The sequence below is a fragment of the Notamacropus eugenii genome, chromosome 6, assembly GCF_028372415.1.
Source record: "Notamacropus eugenii isolate mMacEug1 chromosome 6, mMacEug1.pri_v2, whole genome shotgun sequence".
Classification (NCBI taxonomy): domain Eukaryota; kingdom Metazoa; phylum Chordata; class Mammalia; order Diprotodontia; family Macropodidae; genus Notamacropus; species Notamacropus eugenii.
Genome location: NC_092877.1, coordinates 385,479,512 through 385,499,645, shown reverse-complemented (window position 1 = coordinate 385,499,645; position 20,134 = coordinate 385,479,512). Strand labels below are relative to the sequence as shown.

General features: G+C 49.6%; 1 protein-coding gene across 4 annotated transcripts in view; it reads right to left on the bottom strand.

The window, feature by feature from the left end:
* The window catches only part of OPA1 (OPA1 mitochondrial dynamin like GTPase), a 64,535-nt gene that overhangs the window by 19,936 nt on the left and 24,465 nt on the right, over positions 1 to 20,134 (bottom strand). For all 4 annotated transcript variants that reach the window (XM_072618888.1, XM_072618885.1, XM_072618887.1 and 1 more), the window contains 14 exons: positions 19,905 to 19,991; positions 18,247 to 18,360; positions 16,716 to 16,796; positions 16,428 to 16,502; positions 16,179 to 16,250; positions 15,994 to 16,093; positions 15,170 to 15,300; positions 13,576 to 13,648; positions 13,423 to 13,495; positions 11,430 to 11,545; positions 6,154 to 6,218; positions 5,227 to 5,303; positions 2,503 to 2,668; positions 1,133 to 1,285 (listed from right to left, as the gene is read on the bottom strand). In XM_072618888.1, coding sequence (XP_072474989.1) covers positions 1,133 to 1,285; positions 2,503 to 2,668; positions 5,227 to 5,303; positions 6,154 to 6,218; positions 11,430 to 11,545; positions 13,423 to 13,495; positions 13,576 to 13,648; positions 15,170 to 15,300; positions 15,994 to 16,093; positions 16,179 to 16,250; positions 16,428 to 16,502; positions 16,716 to 16,796; positions 18,247 to 18,360; positions 19,905 to 19,991 — 1,383 coding nt within the window. The remainder of the gene's footprint in view (positions 1 to 1,132; positions 1,286 to 2,502; positions 2,669 to 5,226; positions 5,304 to 6,153; positions 6,219 to 11,429; positions 11,546 to 13,422; positions 13,496 to 13,575; positions 13,649 to 15,169; positions 15,301 to 15,993; positions 16,094 to 16,178; positions 16,251 to 16,427; positions 16,503 to 16,715; positions 16,797 to 18,246; positions 18,361 to 19,904; positions 19,992 to 20,134) is intronic.

Genomic DNA, 20,134 nt, shown 5'->3' with positions numbered 1-20,134 from the left:
CTGCTCATGAGACCGAGAAGGAGGAGGAAAGCTGGATAGTTAAGGGAAATGAGCCACGCACACCCATGCATTGTTGCTGGAGCTATTAACGTCCATCTAACCTGGAGGGTAATTGGAAATGAAGCCCCAAATGTGCTACATGTGTTCCTAAACCCTCACCAGGGGTGCCACTACTGGATTGACCTCACAGAGAGAGCAAAGAGAGTGAGCTAGCCCTGCAGGTACAAATATACTTCTAGGAGCTCGGTTCGTTGCAGCACCAAGGGGTGTCTCACACAAATCGGGGTACACAACAGGGACAGAACAATGAAGAGACAGAATGAAAGCAGAGGAAATGAGGAAGCCCTCTATGAAATGGGCCAGAGCCAAGGGTACAGACACTTTTGATGAGGACGATGATATGCCCCTGCCACAGGAGACTGAGCTGACACACAGTGGAGGGGAAGAACTCACAGGTTAGTTGACAGAATCAGAGTCCGTTACCAGGGGGTTAAATTGAATGACTGATTCCTGAGAATGTGAGCTTGTCCTGAGCTGGGACTGTGCCACGCTCTGTACTCATAACCTCAGCATCCAGTACAGTGCCTGGCCTATACAAAGTGCTTTAAATGTAAAATCTTACCCATGGGCACAAACAAACGAACAGTGAAGATGGTTGTTCTAAAAAGGGTCTGAGGGTCTTGGTGGACCATAAGCTACACGAGTCGGCCAGGGGTGATGCTAACTTGGGCAGCACTGGGAGGGGCAGAGCTTCCAGGGACAGGGCGGGGATGGTCCCATGCTACTCTCCCTTGTCAGACTTCCCTTGAGAGTTTAGTTCTGGATGCCAAGCAAGTGCATGGCCACACCAGAGGGGGTTGAAGAGAATCCTCTCATCACCACAAAGCCCTGCCTCCTGGAATCTAAGCACAAATTCAGTGAAGCTGCCCCCCCCCTCTGTGCCTGTCAGCTTTGGCTTTCTCTTTCCTACTTCCTTCATGGCCAATACCCAAGCAAAGCTGCTCAGGATCTGCTCCCCGCAGACAGGCCCCAGAGGAGGATGGATCCTCCATGCCAGAGGTGGGAGCCCACAGGCCGAGAGCTCTGTGTGCACAAGGCATGGCGCTTCTGGGACGATGCCGTGATCACCTACCAGGCTGTCCTCAGCAAAGTCGTTCCACTTGTGCCGCTTGATGCTTTCCTCTCTGACTGCCTGCTTGAGCTTGTCGAATATGTCATCGTGCTCTTTCCCTCTGGGCTCAGTCATAAAGCGAGAAAACTCCTCCTGCAGGGCCTCCCAAGCCACCTGCACTCGATGGAGAAGAGAGAGCACTGGAGGCCGGACACACAGACACCGTAAGCAAGTCCTTTCTTTACTAGTAACGTGCACAACCACCTGTCTTCAGCACCTGGAATACCCACCCGCCGCCTAGGCACATCAGGGGCTGCCTTAGCAGGGGAAACACCCAGGATAAACACCTTTAAAACTCCACAACAAAACACACCCAAAACTCCATTAAAAAAAAGCTATCAGAGTTACAGATAATAAAAATCCAGTTTTTAGTAGTAAATTAACATAATTAAACAATCTTTGTTCAAGCCTTATAAGTGGCCACAAAGACGCATCCTCCTTCCCAATTTAAGGCTCTGCTACAAGAGCTTTCAACTCTCTGGATCAGGAGGGGGCCGGTGGAGGAGGAGGGACAAACAAGGGAACGATAAAGAAATGAGAGGCCCTCGGGCCTGGAGCCACCAAGCCAGTCCCCCCACTTTTCTGACAACTTCTTGCAGGGATCCAGAAAGAGGCAGAGAAGATGGTCCCAGGGTGTTAAGTGTTATCAGTGTTAACAGAAAGAGGCCCCAAAGGGTGGGGGAGGAAGTGACTCCTTCCAGGCCAGAGCTAACGTCTGGGGAAAAAGGGCGGAGAGGCACAAGAAGAGGGGGGAAAAGGGCCAAGGGTTCTGCACCCAAATCACCCCCATGGAAGGCACCCACATGTCAAAGCTGGGAAGGAGCCCTCTCCCCAGGGCTGACCAGTGTGCTCAGCAAGGTCACCCCAGCACACCCTACACCGTGAGCCTCTCCCAGCCCCAGTCATTTTGGGTTAAATCTACCTTCTGTCAGCTGGAGGACCTGTCCCCTCATTCTGCATTCTTTATTTTCACTGATGAGGAGCATTTAAACATAGTTTGCATTCAGATTTCACAGGAAATTAAATGCTCGAGAAGGAAAAACAATTTTCTCCTTCCAAAAGCCAGTTAAACTGGGGGTAAGGTGCTGTCTTCCAGGGAGCTCCAACATAAGGTCATTTGCCATAAGGGGTACAAGCCATCCCAACCACCTAGATGGTGGAAGCCCGAGCCCTAGAGCAGAGACGTAGGCCCAGAGAGTGGATGGGTTATCTGGAGGAGCCCAGAAAGATAACCGCAAAGAAAAGAATGGAAGTTCCCAGTCACAATCACATGGCCCTTGCTCTGGCCTTCAGAAGAGGCGTCTGACCCCTGAACTAAGTGACGTCCCAACCTCCACTGCTTTGGTGGGCAGCTGTTTGTCAGTCCACTGCTTCAGCTTGATGTCCACCGTCGTATTAAAAGTCCCCGAGTTCATGGTCTGGGCAGCAGGAAGGTAGATGTTCTCAATCACGTGGGTGGACACTCTCTCCCACAACGTTTGCTGGAGGATCTCCTCCCTGAAATAAGAAACATCATTAGGACAATCCTGGGCCTTACACCGATCACTGTCTCAGGGAAAGCTGCCTCCATCAGCACTTGTTCTAATGGGAGGAACCCAGGCTACATCGAGGCTCGACCTTCCCATCTGGTCGTTGAGTGAGCTACCCTCCGGCCCACCAGGCCTGGCCCAGAGAATAATGACATGATCCTCAAAGAAGGAGAAGCAATCCAGGGATGGCTCAAACAGCATGTTCTTCAATGACTAATCAAATCCAATCATTATTTACAAAGTAAACGCAAACTGAAAGACTCAGGGGACACAAAGTCCAACAGAAGCTGACCTTCTTCTGTTACAATGGGAAGGACCCAGGCCACACTTCCTACAGGCAGGGACACAGCACTGTACCATCAGCCCCATAATCTCTACAGTTAGTGAGCTCTGGGGCTCACTTTCTACTCTCCTTTCTCTCTGAACCTGATTCTGACAACCAGGGGGAAGCAATGTCAAAGTAGAAGCAGGCCCTTGGGAAGAAGAGAGAGAACCACTCTTTTCACAAAGTTCAAAGGATGTTGAGAAAGGACCAGTCCATGATCATGGCCTCCAGTTCTACAGGGGAAATGAACTTAGCAGTGATGGGAAACCCCAAGATTCAATTCTGAAAACAAAAAGAAGCAATTCCAATGACAACAATCCTGGGAGATGGGGGCTGTTATCCCCATTTTACAGAGAGGGGAGCTGAGGCAGGCCCAGAATTCTAGTGTTGCTGACTCTAGGTCCGGTGCTCCATTCGCCATAGTGCCCAGATAATGAGGTGTCTAGAGGGCACAGGTGAGCAACGGAGGCAAGGAGGGCAGAAGCCTAGCACCTCCTGCCTCCCAGATCCCCACTAGACAAGGAGCTTCCTTGAGGGGAGGAACTATGGGTGTGCCTTTCTCAGTTATCCCCAGGGCTTAGGACGATGGAGGGAGAAGTCTGATGAGGTGAGATTAGACAGGAATAAATGCAAATGGGTGGGCCTTAGGGAGAGAACCAGGGCAAATATCCATGAAAGAAACCCAGGAAAGTGGGGACACGACTGGGACCAAATCCTACAGTGGCTCAGGAAGAGAGAGCAAAAGAATGGAAGGAAATCCCAGAAAGCATGGCTGTCCCTGCCTCCAAAAGGCAACCAAGAAAAGGGCATCCAGGTCAGCTGGGACCTGACCAGGTACCTCTAATTGCAATCCTAGGGAAGACCTGTTTTGTTGGACTCCGTGGCAGACTCAGGATAAAGGGATAGAAGGGAGGGGTCTAGTGCAAGACACATGGACCCTGGATTCCAATCCCTCTGACCCTCCATGCGTGACCTCAAACAAATTCTCCTCTGTAAAATGAGAGGGGTTGTATTAGCTGGTTCTAGACCCAGGACCCTAAAATACAAGGAGGCTCAAAAGAACCCTGACTTACTCAGGGGGTATGGCTTCCTCAGAAGGAGACCATGTTTGCCAACTTTCACTGGTATTGCAGTTGGAGAAGCACCAGGTGACAGGTGGACCACAAGGCACGACCCTGAACAGATCAAATCCAAGTTGGGCAGTTATTTTTGCCACAAATGGCTATAGAGAGCTTTGCTACAAAGGAATTATCAAGGGGGCTCTTTTTAATTTCCCTTCATCTGTTGCATTACAAAGAGGTTATTTCAAGGTTCGTACAGTAGATTTCACACCTCACAAAACCCCAAAACCTAATTCTGTCCAAAGAAATCAGTTTCCCTTCACAAGAAGCCCCTACGTTCACATGTAATGGACACTTTACTTAATACACGTAACTGCCTCTTTTCACTGACAGAAGGCATGGGGGACGGTGGTGTGGGATGCCAGATGCTTTGGGCAGCACCTCGTGTGGCTCTGTTAGGAGGGAAAGCTCTTTCTTGGGTTTTGGTGGGGTCATGCGTGACTGGTGTCACAACCAAAATGTGCTAACAAAACATGCCATTTAAAAGGCAGGGAGAGTGGCCTCAGAAGGAGCACTACCAGCTGAGGGGAGGAGGAAGGCCATGGGCAGCGGTTGGTCCTGGAGGTCCAACAGGGTGGGGGGGGAGGGTAAAAGTGGAGGAGCTGGAGGATGTGGAACCATATCTGGAGAATGCAAGGTGGCCGGTTCATTGAACAGAGGGAGACAAGTGAAATCAGCTGAGAAAGACGGGCGAGTTCCACATCACGACAGGTATGGAATCAGCAAGAGGGGATAAGGGCCTGAATTCGAGCGATGGCTGTCTGAGTGGAGAGAAGGGGTCAGATTCCACGAGGAATATGGGGAAGACAGACCCAAAGATGTCTGGCAAGTGACTAGAGACAAGGGTGAAGGAGAGTGTAGAATTGGGGATGGCTCAAGGCTGAGAATCTGAGTCACTGGAAAGATGCTGGTGCCTCAAACAATGAAGGCCAGGAAGAGACAGGAGGCTCAGGGAAGAGAGCTGAGCTTTGCGTCAGACGATTTGAGGAGGAGGCAACCCCCAGGCAGTGGGGCCTGAACCTGACTTGCCATGACAGCCTCTCTCAGAAAAGATGGACCACATGTGAGGCAAATACTTACCAATGTTTTGGTGTCACTTGGCTCAGGCTGATGACTTCATCTAGTATTTCGTTCTTGGCTTTCTCAAAGAGTTCATTCTGCACAATAAAGAAAGAAAGGAGCGATATTTTAAAAATAAACACATTCCCCTCAGCTAGAGGCCCAGGGGAGCATGAGAACACTGCAACCTAGCAGTGATTCACCGTCAAGTTGGCATAAATGATATCCAAGAAACAGATGCCTGGAAAATGGGGTGAGATGGCTATGCCGCCCAACCTAAGCTAAGCAGGAAGCAGGCAGAGAAATGCAGTCATTCCCTTGTATTCATAAAAAGCTCAGAGGAAAGCCTCCATCCAGTGGATGGACAGCAAGAGCCTGATGGGGCTGCGGCCAGGGTATGGAGCACCCGGAGAGGGCCCAGGAGAGGCTGGCAGACCCTGTTCAGCCTCAGGGTACCTCTCTAAGGTACATAGGAACAGCCTCTCCAGGTGGCCACTGCCATCCTGGAACATGAAGGAGTCAGATCCAGCTTTGAGGAAGCAACTCCATCATGTGCATCAGAGAAAATCCATGACCTCACCCCTGGTTTCCAATGCAGATAGTCTCAGAAATGCTCAACTGGGTCAGCTTTTGCAGACTGTCTTCAGTCAGCAGCTAAGTCTGGTTTACTATTTTTTATGTCATCTGGCATGAAGTATATTGTACCAAGGAATAACCAGGCTTTCCAATTCAGTATAGAAAAAAATGGCCACTCAGAATTCAGGTTCCCTTCATTTGTTGGCTTTTGGCAGGGAGGGGGCAAGCTGACATTTCAAAATGTCACCTTTTTTAATGGCAGATGTAAGTTACCCATGAAAAGATTGATTTTGTATCAATTCCTGCCATTGTGGGTTTTGTTCTGAATCATATAAGGGAATGAGCAGGAGACGTAAAGGTGGAGAGCATTACCCGGTCTAGTTCTCGCAGACGGGGAAAGTTATTCTTCCACTCGGTTTCAAGGTTAAAACGTGTTGCTGAGGAAGGAAAAACATCCGTCAACCACTGTCTGACCACAGATGTGTGACAACTGGGCAAGGGAGATTCTGAACCCCAGCTTCCTCATCTGAAGAATGGTCATGCTGGTGGCCCTGATCTCTCCCCAAGGAGAGGCCAAAGCTGTCTCCACCCATCACCGTGCTCCTACAGTGTCTCCAGTCCACCCCAAGCCCCTCCCCCAGGAGAACCAATCTGAAATGTGGTTTTCATCATCCCTCTTTTCGTGAACAGACAGGGCCTGACCACGTAAAGCAACACTTCATTTTGGACCTGGAGTCCAGCTTCTCTAGTGTGCAAGGGTTTCAGATTAAGACTGCAGGAGTTTTCTCAGACACCTTCCAATACTGCTGACACCCAGCGAGGCATCCAGGGAGGGTAGGACCTCTAAAAACAGTGTCAGGGCACTGAGGCTCCAAACAAAATGAGGCTGCGAGGACAGTCAAGGAAAGAGGCAATACTAGTCTTCCTAGTGCTCCACAAGAAAAGAGGATGCCAGAGGGGACAAGCTTGCAGCACAGTCACAACTGACTTTGATTCTCCCTCTGACCAAAAGGGAGAAGCAAAAACAGTCAAGGGGGCATACCCAAGTGTCTTGGGTGAGGTCCTTCTGAACCACATTCTGTTGCTGAGAAGTGTTTCCTAAGTCACCTTGGAAAGACTGTGGGAAGGTCCAATGTCCTAATTTCCAAAGAGGGGAAAAGAATGGTACCTGCCAAATGCTGAGCACGGAGCATCCCCCAAGGACTGGTCAGTGAAGAGCTGAGCCCGGGTGCAGCCAGACCAACCTCCATGCTCAGTGTGACTGTGGCCCCTGTGGCGGGACCTGATATAACAACCACACAGGCTCAGGCGTGGCTGAAACCCATGTGTGGTGTGGCCATGGGCAATAGCCGATGAGTCCCTGGCAATGCTGAGACTAAACTGTCAGGGGCCTGGGCAGTGCCAAAGGAGAGGTAAGAGAATGCTTTAGAGGTAAGTGTGTGTGGCCCACCCGAACCCCTCAATCCCTCCAGACACATCACAGTTTCTGCAGGTCTCTCCTTGTGAAGCCAGGCTGTTGAGTCCAAGTCTAAGATTTTATGTGTTTGTCTCCTTAACTTTATCCAGCCATACACCAGACTCTTTGGGATGCTGATTGTCCTTCAGTGGGTTAGCTCTTCCTCCTAGGTATGTCCCCTGTACTCCTGAGTGATGAGCAAACCATGTGGGCCTGTATCCAAGTCACTGGCAGCCCAGGGCCAAGCACAGATCCCTGTTGACCTCCTTCCAGAGGAAGAATCAATCATTAATGGCAGCTGTCCAGATCCATCTGTGGTCCCAATGCTGAATCCACCACACTCCACTAGCGTCCTGCCTGCGTCTCTCTGCTTTTTCCCCACAAGACCAGAACTGGCTCTGCTAAAGTCCAAGTAAATGAGAACTCTCAGTACCTTCCTCAACTACAAAAAAGGAAACAAGGTCAATCTGGTCTGACACATTCCTTACTGTTCACTAACTGTCTTTTTAATAACGTATCCTGAGACTGATGGGAGCCCAGAGCTTCCCTGTCCTAGAATCTACTGACTGCCCTTTCAGGAAATTGAGACCATGTGGGCCTTTCACCCCTCCTGTACTATGAGACACAGCTCTTTCATTATCTTTCATCTTTCAAGAATCATCTCCACTGGCTCTGCAGCCTCACCTCCACTGGGTCCTACACTCCCTTTGATCTCTTGCTGCCTCTCAGTGGGCATCTCCTCTGTTCTCCTATCTGGGCCAAAGACCCTCACAAGCTCAGCCTCCACAGTCTGCTTCCTTCTCAAGCACTGGTTTGATATCTTTCTGATCTTCTCCTTTCCCCACCAGGACAGCTACTAAAACTTCCCTTGCATCATCCTTAGCTTAGGATTGGCTGCATGTTTTTCTATTTACGCACCATTATCTTCTTTTTCCTTTGGAGTGTGTCTCTGTGAGATTTCTATTGCAATGCAGCCCTCTTCCCTTGTGTCCCTTGTGCTCCTAGCATTTCACATTTGATGTCTTCCCACCTAGTAGAATCCTAAGAGATGGATCCCCGACTCCTTGCTCTAGATCCTCAGAGAGCTTCTCTTCCCAATACAGGGCACAGAGACCCTTCTGGCTCTTCCCTGTCACAGTCCTTTCACTATAAGATTCTCATTATTCCACCCCACCGAATGGTTTTCCCCAGAATATCAGTGTTCCCTGTTTTACAACTTCAACATCTAACCTCGTTAAAGCAAACCCCCAGATTATTGGGTTGGACTGACCTGTGACCTCATCAAGCCCTCTCTAGCTGGGGAGCCAAGCAGGGAAGTGACCTGCCCATCTTCCTGACTCTGAAACTGTCTCTCTATGCATCATGTCCTACTCCTCCTATCAGCTGCTCTAAACAGGTGCTTCTGCTCTGCCAAAGTGGGTGGGTGTGCAGAGCACCAACACCATCCAGCCATGCCTTTGTGCCAGGCACACTTCACAGACTCATCTACTTCCTCATTTTGTGCAGGCCATCACAGTAAGCACCAAGGGCAATAGTGCCTCTGTTGATCTTCCCCCAAAGGCTTTCCATCATGGCTGATACCTAAATCTTCTCCATTCAAACCCCTGCCCCTGCCTCACTGAGAAGGAAAGCTAAAGTCTCTGTTTCAAACATGCACGGTATCCTGCACTGGCCTCTCTCTCCTCCATGGCCTTCCCTCTCCCCTTCTCCTCACGTTTCTGTGTGTGTGTGAAGGAGGCTGTGTCCACCTGCCCTCCCACCCCTTTCTCTGTTCACATCGATGTCCATGTTCTTCCTTTCTCTTCCCTTCCATCCCTTGCCCTTCCTTCCCATTCCTCTTTTAAGATCATCACAACATAAAAGAATCATTCCAGGCTTCGTCTAATGAGACTCCCTTTAGGACGCTGAAGACAGGATTCTGAGGGGACATAGATATTAGAATGAAAACATCTTTCCTTGTTAGTCCTTCATGATTGTTTGCTCCTGTTTTCCTTCTGTGTTCCTCATGACTCCTGCCTTTGCACTTCAGAACTGGGAGGTAGCTCTGATCTTTTCATCAGGACACTTGGAAGTCTATTTCACTAACAATCTACTTGATCCCCTGAAGAATTATGTTCAATTTTACCGGACAGATAACTTCTGTAAACCCCTATTCTTTTCCAAAAGGAGCATCATATTCCAAGCTCTCCACTCCTTTAGATCTGGTGTGATCCTGATTGTGGTTCCTCAATAGTTTAATTCTTTCTTTCCAGCTGCTTGTAGTATCTTCTTCTTGGGCTTGGAAATTCTGAATTTTGGCATTTGGGGGCTTCTTTCAGGGACTGACCAGTGGGTTCTACTTCTACCTGGCCCTTTGGTTCTAACAGATCTGGGCAGTTTCATGATTTCTTAAAATATGATGTCTAAGATTCTCTTTTTGTGACGGCATTCAGATAGCCCAACGATTCTTAAATTCTCTCTCCTTGGTCTGTTTTTCCAGGTGAGTTGTTTTCAGCAAGATGTAACTCATGTGTTCTTTTATATTCTATAAAATTTCTTTTATTTTCCATAAGCCTTTCCTGTGGTCTCAAGGAATCATTTAGGAAATTCCAACTTTTAGAAAGTTTGTTGCACAGGTAAGATTTTGTGCCTCGTGTGCCAAGCTGCCAATTCCCTTTATAACTCTTTCTTCTCCTGTTTTTTCCTCCCGTGTTCTTATTTCAACAATAAAAACATTAAAACATTTTTTTTTCCAAACACTTGCTTTATCTCTGCCTGGAATTCTCGCTGAACTTGCGCCCAAGCTGTCTGAGTTTGGGGCTTTGCTTACAGCTGTTCTGGAGTCATTCTCTTCTTCAGGGCTTGTGTTGTGCGCTCTGCCGTCACAACAGCTTTTTGTTTACTCACTCTTTCCATCTACTTTCGGCCTTCATATCTGAGGTTAGGGCTGACTTCTGTGCTCTTCTGGAGGCAGGTTTTAGAATGAGACCATTGCTGTTCTCATGGGGTGGTGAGCTACTTCAGGGTCAGAGATAGCTCAGGCTGGGGACCTGCAAGCTTTCAGTGCTCCCAGTGGTCTGATTCAGGACAAAATCTGATGGCAGCTGTCCTCATCTGCAGTCTGCAAGTTCCTAATCTAGGTGAGTCTGAGCAACACTCTCGTGGGCTTGCCACAATTGGAGTTCCAACAGACTGCTGCTGGACTCAGCACCTCTCAGCCAACTGGGAAGTTCTGATGTTTCAGAGGGACAGAAATCTAGGCTTCCTAAGATTGTCTAGGGTTCCTGCCCTCATTCCTCTGCTGCAGACTCTAGACTGGGCTAGAGGTTGGACTTCAGGCTCTACTCTGCTCCTGGAGGTGGAGCTATGCTGACCTCTGACCTAGCTCCTTGCTCAGGCCATAATCTAGGACCTGCCACCTCTAGGTGATGGTTGCCTGCCTAGCCAAGTCTCAATCTGTGCCCTAGAATTGGGCTGTGAATGACAGCTGGTTCCTCTTCCTGCTCCCAGCACAAGGTTGGGCCCTTCTGGGATACAGCTTCTTCCTGGGTGAGCTGTTCCAGTGCTCACAGACTGCCTTTGCCAACCTAAGCTGACAAACTGACTCACTAGGACTTCTTGGATTTCCTGCTCAGGCCTCAGTCTGCTGGGAGGAAGGTTTTTGGGATAGAAGGTAGAGGGCAGGAGGGGGAATCTCTCTCTATTCCTTCCTGCTCCTCTGCCATCACCTGTGTCTATTTTCAATCTGCCACAGTTCCAGGACACATGTGTAACTATTCGGTCCCTTTCAGAGCTATAGTCTGGCCACAGCTCCAAGGCTAGAGCTGCCTCCTTGCACTGAGATCTCCCACACCATGCCATTCCATCCATCCTTCCCTTTCTGTTCCCACTGTCATTCAAGGAGTGATGATGGGTAACAAAAAATTAACCTAAATCTTCTTACAAGAAAATTAAACAAGGTCTTCCCCCAGCCCTTTACTGCTGAGCTCTGCCTTTGTTTCGCTGGGACAAAAGAAAGCAGAACCTGTAGTCTTCACATCCCTTTGCTCATGGTTGCCAAAGGCTCACATGGATGGACGGGTGGACACACACACACACACACACACACACACACACACACACACACAATTAAAAGTGTGGAAGGAGTATTCTCTGGAACTTATGATAAATGCACCCAGGACATGCTTGTGCCTTGTTTTGAAAGCTAGCTCACCTTTGAAAGAGTCAGCCTGCTGCTCCACGGATTCACGTACCATCTTCCAAAAACAATCGGACACCGCAAGGCTGAGGTTCCTGGTTGTCACTTGATGGGCCTTCAACATACTTGTCCTGTAGGAGAATCATAAAACACAAAGGAAATGGAAAGGAACCCCCCAGAAGTCAGGCAAATCCTGAAGCATTTTCAGCTAAGGCTTAAAGGGAAGCTGGGATGCAAGGCAGGAGCTGTGGGAATAACCCTCAGCCTCTGTTTGTCTCCACATGCTCATAGACACACACACGGAGACACAGGGAGACACACACACACACACACACACTCTCTCTCTCTCTCTCTCTCTCTCTCTCTCTCTCTCAAATATTCACTAAGCTACTCACCCTATCAGATAACAATAATACAGGCAGAATTATAAAACAGATGATTAGAAATCTGTGGGAGGCACGTCTCCATTCAGATGCACCAGTATAGCAACCAAGCAGGCCGAATCAATGAACCAATCAATCGAGGGACAAGCCTTTGTTTGGCCCTTTTGGTGTGTCAGGTGCTAGACTGGGCGCCAAGGACACACAAAGACAGCAAACGGCCAAGCAGTGCCCACTGTCCCCAGCTTCTGTATGTACGAGAATGGGGGGGTGGGGCAATGGGAAAGCCCTGAGGCACAAGGGGAGATGGGAGTGTCACCGGCAGGCCCACCGAAAGCAGGAAGGGGATAAGGTAGTTTGGGGTTACATGTGGCCTAAGGGCCACAGTCACCAGAGTTCTCTGAGCAGGGAAGTGACTGGGTCATGAGACTGGATAGGGAGAAGCTGGAGGCAAGGAGGGCAAGTGGAGGCAGATGCAACAGCCAGCTGAGAAGGGATGGGGCCTGACAGGGTGTGGGGTGGTGGGGTGAGAGATGGTGTGACAGTACAGCTGATGGGACTTGTCAAACGACTGGACCAGATGGTCACCCCAGGGCTCCGAAAGTGTCCACAAGCATAGGGACAGACAGATCTAGAAACAAAGCCCAAGAGCATTGCTATAGATGAGAAAATGTAGGCCGGGTAAGGAGGTGGGCACTGGTCAAGGACTCAGAAACAGAAAGGGGAACAGGTGGATTTGAATCCAAGTCCTCCCTATCCCACCCTCTTCCCCATACTATGCCGCACTCCTACCTCCCAAGAAAAATCTCTGGCACATATTGGGGAAGGGGAGACTCTGCAAAGGTGACACAGAAGAGAGGAACCCCATGTCTTAACAGCGAAGGGTGCAGATGCTTGGTGAGCCCTGGGCCAGCAGTGTGTGGGGTTTGATCATGGTCTGAGGACCCTGTGTAGCCCAGGTTCAGGGCAGGCCTGGCCCAGGAGGGGCCCTCGCTGTTGCTGTGGAAGGCTGGCCCTGAGTACCGGGGCCCAGACCGGGGCCCACTTGGGTGGTCTGACATCATCCCTGCCCTGTCTCACACTTGATCAGTGACTCAGAGGCACCCATAAACGACATGCCTGCCTGATTTCCAAAGGACCCATTGTCTCTGTGAGCTCAAAGACTCCTCACCACTAGCAATAGCAACAGAACTCAGAAGTCCTGCAAAGCCCTTACCCCCCTACCAGTCTAGGGGCTTCCTCTCCATCTTCTGGCCACGTCTCCTCTGTGCTTCTCTGTTCACAGACAAGCTGAGGCTACTCACAGCCTTGGCCATTTCCATGAACAGAAGGCAAGGTGCTTCCTCCCTCAGGTCGGCCAGGTCACACTGGGTCTCTTGGACTCGTACACCAGAAATAATTGCAGCATCCCATCAACTTTCTCACCTAGTGTCCTTCAAAGGACACTTAAGCATTCATTCACCCAACAAACACATGCTCTGCTCTGGAAAACTAGAAAATCAGTGTGGAAACCAGAGGCTTTAGCAAATGCTAGGGGGAGCTAAGGTTTTCTGACTGGCTAATGCCCTCACGTGCGAGACGCTATTGGAGCCTTATGGCACTTCTTCAAAGCTTCGGCTTACACCTACTTCAGGAGTTTTGAGTTCTGGAAAAACTCCTCTTCATAATCCCTGATGGCCTCGATGCTTTCGGAGCTGTTGCCTAGAGGGAAAGGACAGCGACAGAAGCTTGAATGAACAGTCACCATCAGAAGTGAGCCCAGTCAGCTCCTCAGCACGTACCTTTTCCAGTGACAACAGCAAAGTAACCCAGGGCTTTCATTGGGAAAAGTTTTCCTTCAATTATTTGCTGAATCTATTGAAACAAACACATGGCAAAGCCAAGTTTAGAAATCTGGCCTCTATAACAAAGGGCAGAAGGGCCAGGACCTCCGCTGGGAGCGGGCCCCCCTCAGCAACAGAGACCCCAGGGGCACGTGGATTCTGTCCTGTTCCACCTGTGCCCACCGTGAGCTCTGGACACCTACTCAGCTCCTCCAGCCTCTATTTCTGCCTGGCAGAGCTAAAATTCTATGGTCTTAGGCTAGTACCCCTGAGAAACCGGGGGTCAGTCACTTATCTGATGGTGTCAAAGTCCAAAATGTTTCTTATTTTCTTCTGGAGGCCAAGCTGAAACACACAGGCATGTTACAGACATGGCATGTGGGTGGGGAGTGCTGTCCATGACACAGAATTGGGAGGATGTTGGATTAGTTTTGCTGAACTTTTTCCTTCTTTAGTTATAAGGCTGGGGAAATGAAGCTGATGTAAAAATGAAGGATGCCCATAAAATTTTACGAATCAGCGTGGGGTCCAGTCGGAAGGGTGTCAGATGAGGAGTCCGCAAACCCAGGTTCTACTCTCATCCACCAGGGCCAGCCAGGCCAGCGGCTGGAGTGACAGGAGCAGAGCAGGGCCTTCAGTAATGCTTTATGACTGACTGGGTGACTGCAGAGGCATGGACTTGGAACGAGAAGCTTCAGGTCACTCCCACTCTATGGGCCTCAGTTTCTTTATATGTAGGACAGAAGGCTTAGACTGGTACCTGCTTAAGCCCTTGAAGTTCTAAATACAATGACCACCGTCCATTCAGCCTCAATGCGTACAGCTATGAAATGGGAATAACAGCCTAAGCCTTGTACTAGGTCTGGTGGGAGGGTGGCCAGGACATCTGACTTGGAACTGGAGCAAGCCTGGATTTGGCTGCTGGGCCTAAACACCAATGTTTTGTGGCACAAACTACCTTTCTTTGGACTGCTGTGAAGTGAATGTGGGTCATCACTGTGACTGACCCCTAGAACCCTCTGCTCTGGGATGGTGAGGGCCCACAAGGGCCCTGGACCGTGGTTTGGAGGCCAGGTTCTTCCCTGCAGGCAGGAGGGCAAGGAGGTTTCCCAGAGATGTCACACTGCTAACATTCTAAGGAAATGAAGGGTGGACCCGACCACATCCCATGCTTCCTACCCTGGGGGCCAGGTTCTTGATCTTTAGAAGGGCAGCTTGCTGCTTTCAGAAGGTGCCCTACACCTACTGGCCTACGCCAGAAGGGACCTACTGTGCACTAAGTGCAATTCTGTACAATGAGAGCACATCCAAGTCTACCATATCCTCCAGTTAAGGAACAAGGCCCTGGAAGTGTGGCATTCAAAGTTCAATGAGTGTGCCAGGATGCACAATGGCTCTTGCTTATCCCAAGAGTGTAGTGACCTTCACAACAGGGATCCTTAGCCTCCCTCACAGGCAGGATATTTCACCCCTCAATCAGGGAACACCTGTTTCCTCCCTCTCATCACCCCTAGGGCACGGCCGAGGCTAGCGGCCTGGGGCCAGTGTTTACCCTGCTGGGGCTGGCCACGTTCTTCTCTGCCAGGTCAACTTTGGTCAGCACAAATATCGTCCTTCTGCCATGAGGGTCCATCTGACTGACCAGGTCTGTAACAATGCTGCGTTCGGCATCCACGGACCCATCTGCAAGGAACAAGGGCCACGTGAACCTCCAACAGGCTCCTGTAAGACAGGCCCCTGTACACATACCTCCGGGTTATGTCAGCCACTCTTTCTTTATAGTTTCCTTGTACTTATGGGATGAAATTATCATTGCCAGTCAATAAAAAGCCCGAAGTCTGCAGTGAAGATCCTCAGTTCTCAGGAGTGGGTAAGACTGGGTGATGCCCCCTCGTCTTGTAATAAAGAGATGCCTTTCTGTGCTGAAGAAGGGGGCTTGGCAAGGAGGCGTCACTTCTAGGACTCCTTCCAAGAAGGACATTCTCTTTCTGCTAACTTCCAGATTTGCAAGTCCGCCCCCCTAGCCTGGTATGAACGAATGGGACTGGGGTCTGTCCTTTTCAGGAACATCTTTTTGGTTACTTCCAAAATATGGTAGGTTTATTATGCATGACCATGAGGGCCAGGCTAATTAAGAAAACCCTGGGGGCCCCAGGGCCCCTTCCTCAAGCCTCTCGTGGAGTCTACTCTAAGGCAAGATCGGCCAGGGATTCTCGGACAGCCCAGAGGATGGGAGCCAAGACTGCCCCAAGGAACACAGGATAACCTGAATGGCTGTGTCTCTCCATGCCATGTTCTGTATTCTCAAAGGAAATCTGGGCAGGGGCCAAGGGGAAGGACAGAGCTGTGAATGACTCCCCGAGTCTCTCAATTTACCTTGAATACAGAGGATGATGGCATTGGGATTCTGCATGTAGGCTTTGCTGATACTGAAGATCATCTCTTTTGTGTCAGGAGCCATTCCCGATGTCACCGTCTTGAAGAAGAGGTTGTAAAGGTGACTCACTTTTTCCATACTGGAAACACAGAACAACTCTTCCACATGCTCAAAGTATACTCACATTAATGACTCCTGGCAAGTCCACGAGGACCATCCTCTGCAGTCCAGGCCCTTTGACGTTCAAAGAGATCGTCTACACAACGACACCAGAATGAAATTACTTGACTCAGCTGTGGACTGTGCAGATGCACGCTGCTGCTCACTGTCCCCGAGTCCCGATAATACAAGCAGGGGAAATGAGCCCAGCAAAATACCCCTTTTGGAGTCTTTTGGCATGCCGAGCCCAGGAGCTTGGTGGGTATCCCCTTACCTCAGGGCTCACGGTGCAGCCTTCCTTCACACTTTTCCTCATTCGGAGCTCTATTTCTCGTCTTAATGCCGCAAGCTGTTAGACCAAAAACCAAACGAGAGTAAGAAAATCTCCTCTTTGGCAACACAGGCCTGACTGACACTGCCATCCCACCAGATAGCATGACTCCTGGTTTTTACACAGTTAACTTTCAAGCAAATGTTTTACTGAATCAATTCAAGAAGACCTGCTACAAGTCAATGGTTTCTGGTAATCCGCAGGCAATCCATATCTTGTTTTTTCACTTACATCTTCCTCTTTGGTCAGGTCAAATTCCCGAGAACTATCTTTAAACAGGGCCACGTGGTGAGGGCCTTCACTGAGCGTCACCTGAAATTATGACAAAGTTGATGTTCTAAATCAGTTATCATTCAAACAGAGCTGATAATACACAACTCAGCACCCACTGAGTCTTCCACGGTTTTATTCTCTTCTCACAAGGAGAAATGTTGAGACAGCCCATGTTGTCCAAGACATGTTTGTACAGAGAGGTCTGGGAATTTCCAACTTCAGAGACGGTCTTCTTCCCTTTTAGTACCCTCGTGCTCAGCATGTTTGGTACACAGTAGGCTGAACTTGGGAGTCAGAGAGCTCTTGGTTCATATCCTGCCCATGACACATTTTAGCTGTGTATGACTCTGGGCAGCTCACTGAAGGCAGTTCCCTAGGAGGGGAGGTTGAGTGGCCCGAGCTCCTCAAGTTCATTCAATCTGTTATTTTTGTAAACTATCAGGGAAGAGACTGTGTACATCCTAAGTCTGCATTGCCCCTGGCACAACGGGGTCACCACATTGTGACAACTCAGCAAATATGTAACTGATCCCCAAAATAGCACATGCTAGACTTCCAGGTTCATTTACTGGTCATTTTAGGCCGATCAGGACCAGCCACCAATGACTCTATGCCAGTCATTACCCGTACAAAGAAAAGAGGACTCAATCCCTCCCCCTAAGGAACTGACCATCTAGTTGGAGGACACGATGTATCTGTGGGGACGTATACACATAACATGCACAAGGCAAATACAAGTCACTTGGTGGTGGAAGGGGGGCTGGAAAGGCCTCACATTGGACAGGAGCCTCAAGGATCTCCAAGAGGCAGATATGTGGAGGGCAAAGATGGAAGACAGAACACCACATATGGTAGACAGGCAGGGAGGCCAGTGTGGCTCCAGGAACGTAGCTGAGATGTTGGGAGAGGAAGTAACTGGAAAGAGAAGAGGGAGACAACGGGAGGCCCCAAGGCTCCCTGCTCTTAGAGTAAGATGGTCAGAGCTGTGTCTTTCCTGGGCCAGCAGCAGAGCCCGGTCTGAAGAGGACAGAGAAGGCAGGGAGGGGGACCAGGGAAAAGGCTTTATCTGAGAGGTCATGAAGACCTGCAAAGGGAGAAGGCAGATGGGAGAATTTCAGCTTTGGCACTGCCGACGCTTCTAAACACCATCTCTAGCTTTCCAACTGTTATGTACAACCCTCCAGGTTCACTCTTTTACACTGAAAATCTCATTTCTTTGGCTGTGCAGGAATGAAGCTGATCTGGATTTAAAGAGAGACCAGTGTGCCCAGACAAGGTGAGGGAATTCTGCACAAGAACTGACACATTCCAGATTCCTGTGAGGAAGCCTTTGCCAAAAAGAAAACAGGTAAAAACCTTGATTCTCTGAGATCTGAATGCTTTCAAAGGGCCTCTCAATTCTACTTTTAGCAAACATTTCCCATTTTCCAACCAGACTCAGGCTTTGGGGGACTGGGCTAAGTGGGTACGTCCTGGACTCAAGACTCACCTTGACGGGGGAGCGTGTCATCATCTCCCCGGACCCTCGAGGGAATATCCGAGCTTGGGCGATCATCTCTAAGACACTGGTCTTCCCAGCACTCTGGTCTCCTACCACCACAACCTGGCACAAACAACCAATACCACCACTAATTATATTGAGATGCTGGGAAGTCCGGCTGAAGGAACAGATCATGCTTTCACTAATCAACACACAGTGACAGTGTCTCCAAGAACAGGCTCCATGATGATAGCAAACTTTCCCTGAGTCCTCTGTCAATGCCTCATGGGGGTGAAGGTGGCACAGGTAGCCCCGGGTGTCTTCAGGCAGCCTCTACTCAGCTGGAAGAGCTTCCAGGATAGACTCAGGCATGGTCAGTCTGCTCTGAGGACCAGCCTACATCACTCTGGGGTGCTCCAACACCAGAAGACTGCTTTGGCCATAGTCCCTGCCAAGTCAACCCCCTAAGTGTGAGGTGACCAGGAGCTGCCTCCAGGGGGCAGTAACAAACCACAGGTGGTGGAAATTCTGGAGGATTCAAGAAAGGATATCTTAAAATACTCAGATCAACTTTCCTCTTTTAATTCAATTTGTTCTTAATAGGATGGTTATACTTGACCCAAGTAAGATTCAACTCACTCCTCAAACATAATGTGGGAGTAGGGACACCTAAAAGTATTTCTAATCAAGATCTGAGATGTTTTTAAAATCTGCCTCATCAGTCACCAAGTCAGCGCAGGCCCTCACCCACCAATACAGGGATTCTGTTCCTAGTGACAAACATGTTCCTGAATGCTAGCTCTACCACTGAGAACCAGTGGTGTGAAATGGAAGGGGGATGGCAGCCTTGCTTCTCTACCATCCCCTGGGGACAGCGGCCCTGGAGCACATGAATTTTCCAGTAACTGAAGCTAAGCTCTGTAAGCTTTGGAATGGCTTTCCATTTGCCAGTTTTGGAAATACATCTTCCTATAATGCGTCTGAAATGAACAGAGGTCAGTGAGCGTGAATTAACCTTCTCTTCAGGCTGTAGGGGATGGGAGGGGGGCACCATCAGGACCCCAAGTTCTCCCCTCTCCGGAACTGCATCCACAGAGGGACGGGGCCCACCACTGCTACAGAGAAAGCCTTTTCTGTCTCCTTGTCCGCTACGTAGCATTGCTTTTTGCTGCTATCAGCAGAGGGCCCACCCCTATGCAGCATCCCACCCATTCTCCTAATCCTTCTAGATGGCTCCAAGCTGGGAAATCAAATCCCAAAGCTTGTGAAACTGGCCTCAAGCAGGGACAGGAGAGGTCCTGGAAGGCTGCTGGCCCCGCAGAGACCGCTGCAGGGCAGGCACATGGGACACAGCCATCGTTTCTTCACAGCCTGTTTTCCAAATAGCTTATGTTACCCCATAGATGTGCTCCAGAGAAGCGAGGCACACACACGTCAGTGACTGTGAAGACAAACTGTCCTTCAGTCATTTCACTGCACTGTGCAAGACAAGGCATTCTGGGGCTGTTCAGTGTTGTTTCAAGACAGACATTATGACAGTTTACCCGAGGAATTCATCTGCCTAACAGGCTTGTTGGAGGGAGGAATCTTACAGCAGATGACATATATTTACTGAGTTAATCAGTACATTTTTAGCTGCGAAGTCGAACCTCTGTGCCTTTACTCACCCGGGGCAGATGATCTTGGGTGTTATAACTGGCATCATAGTCAGAAAGGACGTCCAGGACTTCAGAATACATGTCAATTAGAGATTTCTTTAAAACAAACAGAGATGTCAGTGAGGATTAAATTCCTAACTCTCCGGGCCACACACTGCTCTACATTTCAATGCAGCAAGGTTCTCAGGTGAACGCAAGTGGAACCTGTGAGCAGAGCCAGGCGTCAGGCCTAGGGAGCT